Source organism: Hippocampus bargibanti, linkage group LG08 (genome assembly GCF_051943395.1).
Source record: "Hippocampus bargibanti isolate YZ-2025 linkage group LG08, ASM5194339v1, whole genome shotgun sequence".
Lineage (NCBI taxonomy): Eukaryota > Metazoa > Chordata > Actinopteri > Syngnathiformes > Syngnathidae > Hippocampus > Hippocampus bargibanti.
This window is the reverse complement of record NC_142741.1, coordinates 21703177-21715358: the sequence shown is the minus strand read 5'-3', so window position 1 is coordinate 21715358 and position 12182 is coordinate 21703177. Positions and strand designations below refer to the sequence as shown.

The following is a 12182-nucleotide window of genomic DNA, read 5'->3' as shown; positions in this document are numbered from 1 at the left end:
AAGCCACACGTGATTGGTCAAGATTCAATTATTATCAATTTTACTAGTTGGTATTGTAGCATTATTAATATGAAAAGCAAATTGGTGACATCTGATCATCAAACCAGAGTAACCGGTAATAGGGAAAGTGAAAGTTAGTGGATGCTCTCTGTGCACATATAAATCCATAAAAATAAAAACATATTTGATATACTGTATTTTTTTTCCATGAGTAATTCGTTTTTCACATAATTTTACATGATTGTTTGTAGTTAATTAATTTTAGCAACAACAAAAAATAGGAGCCAATTGGGAGCCAAAAGAGCCGGATGTTTTTAGTGAGCTGAGCCAAAAGAACCTGCTCTCTGAAAAGAGCCGGAATTCCCAACATTAGTCTGTCTTCTGTCTGTGTGTTGTATGTGGTCAAATTTTCATCACTTTGAGGAGTTACTTCAGCTTTGCTCGAAGAGGGCAAAAAAGGGACAAAATGGCATTCAAAATAGAATATAATGTACCCTCCAAAATTTAGTACTGTACATGTTTTACACTTCGTCTGTGTAAGCTCTCAGTCGTACAGGAGTGGTCCATCGATGAAAAGGTTTCTTCAGCCGTCATCTGTACTTCTTTGACGGTGTCGGACGTTTCGCTTCTTATCCAAGAAACTTTGTCAGCAAACTAAAATCTTACTAGGAGTTTAGGCCTCTTTTTTACACTGTTAACAAAACATATTGTTATTTTTGTATCAGCCGATGTCAAATGAAGTCAACACATTTTTTTTCACGTCAGAAATAATTCACAGTGCAGTAAACCGAAAAGGGCACAATAGTTGTGTACATACAGTAATTGTGTGCATTTATGTGGCCATATATATTCTGAGTGGACGATACTAACAGTGACTCTCGTTTAGAACATTTTTAACAATTTCATACGGGCACCATGCTGCAATGTAAATAGTGTTTTTAGCGAAAGAATTAAATTAGTCCCCATTATTATGGCAACGTAAGTTGGCTGCTGTTGAGATCTTCAGCGCTTTCGCGATGCATTTGGGAGAATAAAGAGTCGAGATGGTCCTCTTGTTTAGATCATACAAGTAGGATATTTATTGCCGAAGCACAGACAGCAACCGCTGCGTTCATCGTCGTACGAGAAGTCCAAAACATAGACACACAAACTGGCTTTTATCGCTGTCAAGTCACGTGATGTCGCGTCGTGGCTAGGTTGCCAGATCAGTTCAGTATTACAGCGTTACATAAAATGAGGATACAATCTAACTTTCTCAACAGCTGCCTTCTGACCACGGAAGTTCTCTTTCCGGAATAGTCGTGTACTTTTCGGCTTGTTTAACCAGTTCAGTAGCGTCGTGCGGCGCCTAAGGCTGTCCAACTTTTGAAGCATCTGCGTCCAATGAACCTTTGCACAATCCACCGCCGCTGAACTTTGTCAGTAATGTGGTAAGTTCACCTGTATGTTATGTTGTATGTTGACGCCATAACTGATTTCGCTAAATTCCTGTGTGGACTTTGCATGTTTGTGTATGCGTTTTTTTTAGTGCTACCGGTTCCTACCACATTACAAAAACAATTTAGACCAGGGGTGCTCACACTTTTCCAGCATAGGAGCTACTTATACAAACAACCAAGTCAAAATGATCTACCCACTACATAAATGCAAAACATCGATATATCCGATATCGATATAACGAGACGTTACTGTATTTTCAAATGTATTAATGATTCTTTGTATGTACAATGTATGTTGATGTACCTTGCATAACTGAATAAGCAAATATTGCACAACACACATAATAAGTATATATACATAACATAATAAATAACTAATTTAAAGCAGATTCTTTACTTACAGACAGTGTATTGTAAGTGTTCAAATACCTGATACTACAATACACTGTAAGTAAAGAATCTGCTTTAAATTAGATATCAAGTAGACAGGATGAACTTAATACAACGAATAATAAATAACTATTAACATCTTTTGTAATTACCTGAGTTTACTTTGATGACTTGCACTGAATTGAATCAGCCAGGTTTGCATAGTCCGGACAGTAGCTGTTGACAGCCAGCCTCAAGCACATTTCCAAATGTTCATCAGTCATGGTGGAACGGTATTTGGATTTAATGATCTTCATGTAGGAAAAGGCTGACTCACATAAATAAGTGGAGCCGAATAATGCAGTCAAGGAGGTAGCACATTTCCTCATGTTGAGCATTTTAGCGTATAACGCTTGTTGGTGCATTATGCAATGGTAATTCAAGAAGTCTGGGAACGCATCCTGCCTGCACTTGGCAATATGCATTTTGAAAAAGACATCGTGAAGAAAAAGTCCACCTCCCATTCCGTATGAAAGTAATATGTTTTTGCCTTCTTGGCATATGTTTTAGCAAGGTCTTAAAATCTGAGGTAATTCGCTGACGAGCTTGTAAATTTTGCTGCGCTTAGCCCCGTTGTTTACGCATGCGTTGTCATCTGAATGGTTGCCCTGCATGTCAATCAAGTGACGGGACGTTTGATAGGCTGACGAATGTTTTTTTTACTGTCACGCTGCGATCGACCAGTACTACCTCCGCAATCGACCAGTAGATCGCGATCGACGTAATGAGCAGCCCTGATTTAGACCATTAAAGCTGCGGTGCGCGCCGGTGACGCCACAGGCATAGCCAAGGTCCAAGATCACAATAACTGGTATATTTAGCTAATTTAGACCTTGATGAATGGGAATAAAATCAGTTACCATATGTTTGAGGAAAAAGGTCAATTTTGAAGACGTCTACAAAAACATGCATGACAGGCAAATGGCGCAGTGCAAATCACACACGTCAAACTCTGTTCCCTCAAGAGCCTACGTCCGACATGTTTTCCAAGTCTCTCCGTTGCAACACACCTGTTCCAAATGAACACGTTCAATGTCAGGCATCTTCAGAGCTTGCTGCTCATCTGCTTGTTTGACTCAGGTGTGTTGCAAAAATTGTCCACATGGGGTTCGTTTATGTGTGCCGTGCACAGTTCTTTAGATCTCTTTTTCAACATGCCGAGGAAATCACAATGCTCCATTACTAGTGGGGTATTGACACAGTCTTTTTTTACATCGTCATTGCGTTCTTCAAAATGATAATGCCCATTGGTACTGTACACTGTCGTCTTTTATCAACAAGTTGTAAACTTTTGATCTACGGTGTATGCTTCCAAGCTGCAATTGTTTTGCTGTTCTCATTAAGCTCAACATAATAAAATAGTACGAGAGAGTCGGTGTATTGCTAAGTGGCCCAAAAACATTTCCCCTCTATAATTTCCCCTTAAGGTCCTCCCAGCTAGCGCTTCTGGTCTTGTCCCTTGTGCTAGCGAGAAATGTCATCGGGGAGGAGAACGTCAGGAGGCCCAACATTATACTGATGATGGCAGACGACTTGGGAATTGGTGACTTGGGTTGCTATGGTAACAACACCATCAAGTCAGTCCAGAGTTTTTTAAATGATAGTCCCGCACCTATGAACAAATACATGGTACTAGCCTCCTGTTGTCGTCTCATATGTTTCACGTGCAGGACCCCCAACATAGACAGGCTGGCCTCAGAGGGAGTGAAGCTGACTCAGCACATCGCAGCCGCCCCCCTGTGCACCCCGAGCCGGGCAGCTTTTATGACAGGACGCTACCCTGTCCGCTCAGGTCTCCTAATGAAGACTTTTTACATGTACTTGTCCTCTTTGTTCATTTATATGCAGCTCGTTTCAGGGATGGCAGGGGAAGGTCGAGCACGGGTTAACTTATTCCTGGCGGGTTCGGGCGGGCTGTTGCCTGAGGAGACAACTTTTGCCAAGAGGCTCCAGCAACAAGGATATACCACTGGCCTAGTTGGTGAGTGCTTGGTTATTCATTAATGTATTTTTTGTGCCCACTTCACCCCCCCCCCCCAAAAAAAAAAACTATGGTACATGAGCGTTCTCTAGTGGTTCACTTAGGTATTGATTTAAATGTCACTTCATAACTACCACTTTACCTGTACAGTACAGTACACACACACACACACACACACACAGATGGATGGATGGATGGATGGATGGATGGATGGATGGATGGATGGATGGATGGATAGATAGATAGATAGATAGATAGATAGATAGATAGATAGATAGATAGATAGATAGATAGATATGCTGTGTTTATTTACACACAGCAGACTAGTCAAACAAACATGCTCTGCATTCGATGCAGGTAAATGGCACCTCGGCATGAACTGTGAGCGAAGAGGTGATCACTGCCATCACCCAAATCAGCACGGCTTCAGTTTCTTCTACGGCTTGCCTTTAACCCTCATCAATGACTGCCAAGAGAAAATGGGGAGCGCCATTTTGGCAAATCTGCAACACGTGTTCCACAATGTGTCTATGTTGCTCGTGGTTGCTCTTTTCACACTGGTGAGTCTGATACCGTACTGTAGAAAGAGTACAGTGCAAAGGAGTGTATGAAGTGCTTCCTCCACAAATCTTTTTTTTTTCTTTTACTATATTCTGGGCTCTATGAAGCCAAGTCAAAGATACTTCCTTGCCTTTTCAATCCCCCTACCTCACCCTGACCGTCATGGTAACATACTGTCTCATACGTATACTGTATATGTCTCCTGAATGAAACACCTGGTGCACTTGTGTCTCGACACAGGTGTGTGTTTACGCTTGCGGTCTTTTGGACATCAAGCCGTGGCTCTTGGTGGTGCTCACCTTGTTGAGCGTCCTATTTCTTGCCATATGGTACGTTCCATTTGGACTGTTAGCCAGGTGGAACTGCATCATAATGAGGGACCAAGAGGTGGTGGAGCAGCCAATGAAAATGGAGACTCTGCCCCACAGAATGCTGACAGAAGCGCAACATTTCATCATGAGGTTAGAACGCTGGAGAGCACATCCTCATACGGTGTTTGGGAAATTTCACATTTTTTGATGCATAGGATCTATAAGAGCACAATGGCCTGAGTCTATCTATCGAGACAGAATCAGAGAATTTCAATGATCTGCGTGTGCTGTCTCTCCTTGCAAAAGTTTCTTTTTACAAAGGGCGGAGTCAAGGACAAATATTTATTTTGGTGTGGTTTGTCCAATGACATTGTATCTGTTTTTCTTCTTTTCAGGAATGCTCATCATCCGTTCCTTCTGTTTTTCTCCTTTGCTCACGTCCACATGCCACACTTTCACAACCCAGCTTTTGCAGGAAAAAGCCGCCACAGTATCTATGGCGATAATGTGGAAGAGATGGACTGGATTGTCGGTAAGCGCCGAATTCAAATACTTAGAAGGCTCCAAAATCGACATTTTTGAGCTAAACTGATTGACGGACACAAATTTGAATTAAAAAAAAAAAATAATAATTTGGATCTGGGCGGCCCGGTGGTTGAGTGGGTTTGTGCGTCAACCTCACAGTGCAGAGGTTGCAGGGTTAATCCCTGCTGCAGCCTCCCTGTGTACAGTTTGCATGTTCTCTCGGTGCCTGCGTGAGTTTTCTCCGGGTACACTGGTTTCCTCTCACATTCCAAAAATATACATGGCTGGCTGACTGAACACTACAAATTGTCCCTAGGTGTGAGTGTGAGCTCGGACGGTTGTTTGTCTCCATGTGGCCTGCGATTGGCAAGCAACCAATTCAGGGTATCCCCGCTTGGTGCCCAAAGACGTCTGTGAAAGGCTCCAGCACCCCCTGTAACCTTAATGAGGATAAAGCGGTCTGGAAAATGCATGGATGAATGAAACGAATGAATGATTTTCATTCTTCCCATTAAAAAAAACTGTTGTGAAATTAGAACACATTGGGGAATTCCAGAATAATGTTAGACAAGAATCTCTTTGGACGATGATGTCTGTGGATGACATTGTGATCTGTAACAAGAACAGGGAACAGGTGAGGGAGAAACTAGAAAGGTGGAGGTTTGCCCTGGAAAAGAGAGGAATTAAGATCAGTCGCAGCAAGACGGAATATGTGTGTGTGAATGAGAGGGATCCAAGTACAAGAGTGATGCTACAGGGAGAAGAGATAAAGAAGGTGGATGATTTTAAATACTCGGGGTCAACTATCCAGAGCAATGGAGAGTGTGGAAAAGAGGTGAAGAAGTGTGTCCAGGCAGGCTGGAACAAATGGAGAAAAATGTCAGGTGTGATGTGTGATAGTAGGGTTTCAGCTAGGATGAAAGGAAAGGTGTATAAAACGGTGGTGAGGCCAGCCATGATGTTTGGACTGTAGACAGTGCCACTGACGAAAAGACAGGAAGCAGAGCTGGAGGTAGCAGAGCTGAAGATGTTGAGGTTTTCTTTGGGAGTGACCAGGTTGGATTGGATCAGGAATGAGTACATTAGAGGGACAACTCATATTAGAGGCTTTGGAGAGAAAGTCAGAGAGGCCAGACTGAGATGGTTTGGACATGTCCAGAGGAGAGAGAGTGACTATATCGGGAGAAGGATGCTGAGCCTTGAACTGCCAGGCAGGAGACCGAGAGGAAGCCCTAAGAGGAGGTTTATGTATGTTGCCAAAGAGGACATGAAGGTAGCTGGTGTGAGAGAAGAGGATGCACAAAACCGGGTTAGATGGAGGACCCTGATTCGCTGTGGCGACCCCTGAAGGGAAAAGCCGAAAGGGAAAGAAGAAGGGGAATTCCCGAATAAACAATGAGGTGATCCTGTACATATGGCTCATGATAAATTGTGACTACTCTTGTGTTTTTGCAGGCGAGCTGATTAACTCTGTGGATTTGTTGGGCCTGGCCAACGACACGCTTATATATTTCACGTCAGACCACGGAGGACACATTGAGAAATATCATCCTTTGATTGGTCAGGGAGGAGGATGGAACGGCATTTATCGAGGTATTAAGCACCTCACCCTCTTGCATCCATTCTAAATGTAATTATACTTCACTATTTATTTTTTTATCTAACAAGCTCTGTGCTGACATTAAAGGACAACGACGTCACTTTTTTGTTTCTTAACTGACATCAGAAAAACATTTTATAGCATCTAAAATACCCAAAACACGCAGTATGATATTTGTATTCAAATGCAAAATACCAATAAAAATGACTTAAAGTGTCCAAAATCTGCAAAAAAATTGAGCTGCGAATTGGGCATTTTCAGAATGTCCCGCCCCCAGTTTGTGACGTCACGCCAAGACGTCTTGCATTGCTGGAGAATCAAAACAATGGCTTCAGATTGGGATAATATGCTTTCTTGTTACACAAAAAGTTATGAATATGATTCAAATAGTTCTGAAGAGGAAAGCATACATGTTTGCAATCGATTAAAGAATTTATTTCGTGCCATTTTGAGGCAACATTGGGGGGAAATGTATCACCAAAAAAGAGGCAGAAAATTGCGACAATTAATTAGCCCGTTTTCACAGGCTGATAAATTCCTTACATGGAGCTTGGTCGCCCTCTTCTGGCTCTTTTTGGTGCAACATAACGTTTTCAGACCAAACAAGTACAGCAAAATATATTGACGTGATGGAAGGACTGCTACAATCTGTCCTTTTTTTGGTCAGGGCCATTCCTTCAGTGACGTCACGTACGGACTCGTCACCAACTAAAAAACAAGAATTCCGGAATATTCTGCGCGAGTTTTAAAACGTAATATATAGCTACATGCGGTGGAATCTTATTAAAACACGCTCAGTAGAAGTCATCTGAAGCCATTTTACAAATTATGGACACAACTTGTCCGGAGACGTCGGCTGTCCTTTAAGGCAATGTTTGAAGTAGCATTGTCATATTTTTCATGGTTGTACAATTGAGTTCATTTTAAAAATATGGATTAGATTAGATTAGATTAGATTAGATTAGATTAGATGAGCCTTTATTTGTCTCACAGTGGAGAAATTTACATTTCACAGCAGCAAAAAGCTGTAAAGATAGCCACTCTCGCAATGCCATTTTGAAGTTAAAAAAAAATCACAAAAAACATAATATATGAAAACAAAAGATGCGGTCTTCAATCTTTAGCACTTTCTGCACATTTGTTGCATGAAGCAGTTCTAGATGAAAGTGGAGAGGATCAAATCCTCCTTTTCATTATATACACACACACACCAATTAATGACTTGTTGTCTGACGATGCAATGTTCATGGCTCATCATAGGCCCCGTTGTTTTTGTTGTCCTGAAAAGTGATCATTTTCATGGTGCAATTTGTTCTCCCTGACACCAGCGAATAAATACAGCAAAAACATTTTAAAGTTATTCATCCGTCCGGCACAAATCAAACAAATTAATTCCAAGTCAACTAAAGCTCTTTGAATTTTGTCCAGGTGGTAAAGCCACAGGTGGCTGGGAAGGCGGTATCAGGGTTCCTGGTGTCTTCCGCTGGGTGGGCAGACTGGCTGCTGGCAGAGTGGTGGATGAGCCCACGAGCCTCATGGATCTCTACCCAACACTGAAATATTTGGCTCAAGACACCCAACCAGACAGGTCTCCATGAATTTTTGATACCCCAAATTTTATGTGGTTGACTTAAAAATAAAAATATGACTTTCAATTCAAGACACTTAGATGGTCACAACCTCATGCCACTGTTGGAGGGGAAGAAGAATCGATCAGGACACGAGTTTCTATTCCATTACTGTGGCACCCACCTCCATGCAGCACGTTGGCATCCACCAGAGAGTAAGTTCACGCACCGAGCAACAGCCACCATAATGTGCACTTTTTTTCGGGTGAATGTGTGTGTGTGTGGGGGGGGGGGGGGGGGGGGCTCAATATTCACATCTAATGATGGTGGGTTCCACGATCAAAATGCAACAATTATTTGTCATTATTCCCAGGTGACTCCATCTTTAAGGTGCACTTCATCACCCCAAACTTTTCCCCACCCGGAGCTCTGGGATGTTATGACAGAGGTGTCTGCTTCTGCCATGGAAAACGCGTGACGCAGCACGACCCGCCGCTGCTCTATGACCTTCTCCGAGATCCCTCAGAGTCACACCCACTAGGCCCCGACACGCAGCCGCGCTACGCGGAAATCATCAGTCAGACAGCCGAAGCGGTGCAAAGGCATCGGCGCTCCTTGGCAGGCAAACAACCAAACCAGCTTACCTGGGACAAGATTATGTGGAGACCCTGGCTTCAGCCGTGCTGCGGAACATTCCCCTTTTGTGGCTGTAAAGAAGACAAGGTAGCAGAAAAACAAACAAACAAAGAAGTTTGACTTTTCAATCAGAAATAGGGAAAAATGTAATTTACACGGTATGCCTTTAGAGGGCAGAGTGACACTGTATTGAGGCCGCAACCAGGGAAGGTGGCTGTCTCAGCCTCATTGCATGCCATCATTGGGGTATTTGGGATACTTTTTTATCCATCCATCCATCCAATTAATCTACATCTACTTTATCTAATCTATCTATAAAAAGCATTCAACAGACATTTAAACAGCTTATTCCCCCTAGCCATTAACACTCTAAACAGTTACCCAAATATAACTGTACTGTGCCTTCTTGCAATTTTGCACAAACCTGTGGAACAACATCCTGTTATAATCATTGCAGCTCTAGCTCTGTACTCACTTGAACCACTGTTACTGACCAATCAATATATATAATATATATAATATAATAGCACCAGAAACGTTGAGGCAGTTAAGGACATCTGCATAATTGCACACGTGTTGTACTACAAATACAGTGACTGATCACTCTAAAATTTTCTTCACCAAATGAGCAACTGTTAGCAAATTTCATTCTATCACTGATAACTTTAGCTCTGCTTTATACTTTGTACAGTTGTACCTGAGAGGTACCGCTTACCTTCCCTACTTTTTCTATGATGATACTATATATATAGAGCAGTGTATTCTACCGGAGACAAATTCCTTGTGTGTTCTACGCACTTGGCCAATAAATATGATTCTGATTCTGATATAAAATAAATTATATAAACCAGTTGCCAGCCAATCGCAAGCCACACAGTAACAAACAACCATTTGTTTCTGTGTGCCCTGTGATTTTATCTAGTTAGCTATCTCGCTAGCTAACTATCTCGCTAGCGAGCTCTCTCGCTAGCTAGCTATCTCGCAGGCTAGCTATCTGAGAAGTGATGAGTGGCAAAAAAGAAATACAATGTCATGAATAAAATATAAATTTACATAAAATGTAGATTTTGAGTTGATTTCCATGTCAGCATGGGATCGGCTCCCGATCAGTTACAGTCGTGACTTGCGGTTTTAACGGTCATTTGTCTCTATATGTGCCCTGCAACTTACTGAAAACCAGTTCGGGGGGCAGTCTATCTTCCGCCCAGCAACTCCCTGCGACCCTGTTGAGCATAAACACTGTTAAAAAAAAATATTGGATGGATGGATGTTTTCCTGGTCGTGGCTCTCCAAGGCACAATTTGCAACATGCATTACTGAGATTACTATCTGGAAGGGAAAGAACGCCCATTGTGATTGTAGGGTGTTCAGCACATTGTTGCCTTAGTAACCGAAATACATGTTTTTAATCATATTTATCCACCAGTTGCCCTTTTCAACCTTTCTCTTCCTTTCACTTCTAAGCAATGCTTGCAGAAGCAACGCATCACGTTTTACTTGTGTGTTTTGTCTGAAACAATTCTCAATTTTACGTCAACAAACTGTAGCGTTAAAACATGCCATTGACAACACCGAAGTAAGAAACAAAAATACAAAATGGCATGTGTGATTGGCTGGGGCAGACTCTTCTCACTATTTAAACAAACATAACCTCTACTCTGTGTCAAACAGTCTCTCATTTGTCATTCAAGCAGGCTCGTGGGTGTGTCCAACAACATAATGCCCTGAATTCTCCCTAGCAACAAGCGGATGAGATGATGGTGGTTGTATTTTTTTTTTTTTTTAATTCTGCCCGGCAACAAGTGATCTGCGATAAGTATTTTTTCAAATCAATTATTCTGTTGATTATTCTATTTGACTAATCCGGGAGAAATTTCTTTATTATTTGAGTTTATGGCAAACTGTGTGTGTATTTGTATCAAGTGAAGGGTGACCAGAAAAAGAATTGAAGAAATCTACAGTATATAATTTATGTTGACAATGTGATTTCAGTTTGGTTGTTTCATAGCGTGTTATCAATATTAGTGACGTGTGTGTGTGTGTGTGTGTGTGTGTGTGTGTGTGTGTGTGTGTGTGTTGTGTGTGTGTGTGTGTGTGTGTGTGTGTGTTTGTGTGTGTGTGTCATTCTGAATTTGTTATCATGTAGGTGTGTAGCGATGAAAATGTTTCTTCAGCCGTCATCTGTACATCTTTGAAAGTGTCGGTCGGACGTTTCGCTCCTCATTCGAAAAACTTCATCAGCAAACTTAATTGTGCTAGTAGCTCTGGTCCTAAATATATATCCCTAACGGAATTTGGGATATATATAGGAATTGGGGATATATATAGGGCCACAGTGACCAGCAGAACTTTAGTTCGCTGATGAAGCTTTTTGGATGAGGAGCGAAACTTCTGACACCTTCAAAGAAGTCCAGATGACGGCTGAAGAAACATTTTCATCGATGGACCACTCCTGTACGACTGAGATCTTACACAGACGTAGGTGTGTAGTATGTATGAAACTGCAATTTTATGCACCTGCTCTCCCTTCCCCTTTACTTTGTTTGAGTATCGAAACCTACGTTTAGCTTCGACTCTTTCAGGAAGTCAAAGGCTAGGATGGCTAGAGAGTCCCAATGGACCTGTACGGATACGCTGTGGCTCTCCATACTGTATCTTCACCAATAAAAGACTGTAAGGACTGTGTGAACCTCTCCAGCTTCAGTGTCATCATTCATCATCATCAGCATTTGGTTCGTCTCCCTCCAGCAGTGGATGACTGTCAAAACATCCGAGTTGGTTTCAGCAGAAGCCAATAATTGCTCTCCTTCCCATCCTCTCTCTCCTCATCTCTTCCTCCTCTGTCTCCTCCTCTTCCTCCTCCTCCACCATCGTGCCTGCGGATATTCAGCCTGCATCTGCAAGTGAGTCGGGAAACGTCACGTACATCATTACAGTAATCGTTGCAGTTCCTAGCGGAGTATTCACTCCTCTGCCCCCACAGCAGAGAAACGTGCCTCCAATCCACATGAAGTTCATGGCAGTCGCTCCTCTGTTCGACTCTATCTACGATAAGTAAATCAAGCAGCCGAGCGTCTCTAATGACGATGGCCTGTGCATCAAAGTTAATGATGGCTGGTGGGGTACAATGTT

General features: G+C 42.2%; 1 protein-coding gene across 6 annotated transcripts; it reads left to right on the top strand.

The window, feature by feature from the left end:
* Positions 1-420: 420 nt before the first annotated feature.
* arsh (arylsulfatase H) lies at positions 421-11743 on the top strand. Of its 6 annotated transcripts, none has more exons than XR_016115851.1 (11): positions 421-577; positions 3296-3445; positions 3539-3849; positions 4207-4409; positions 4651-4871; positions 5117-5253; positions 6702-6839; positions 8275-8434; positions 8508-8629; positions 8788-11532; positions 11633-11743. XR_016115851.1 is itself a non-coding variant. In XM_089003201.1 (11 exons), the coding sequence occupies exons 1-11, from the start codon at positions 489-491 to the stop codon at positions 9168-9170; spliced, it is 1848 nt and encodes a 615-aa protein (XP_088859327.1). In that variant the 5' UTR covers positions 422-488; the 3' UTR covers positions 9171-11743. The 6 variants fall into 6 exon arrangements, 5 of the variants coding, with proteins under 5 accessions (XP_088859326.1, XP_088859327.1, XP_088859328.1 ...); XM_089003201.1 differs by having other exon boundaries at positions 422-577; positions 3539-3660; positions 3727-3849; positions 8788-11743; XM_089003202.1 differs by adding an exon at positions 1263-1430 and having other exon boundaries at positions 422-577; positions 8788-11743.
* The last annotated feature ends 439 nt before the right edge of the window (positions 11744-12182 follow it).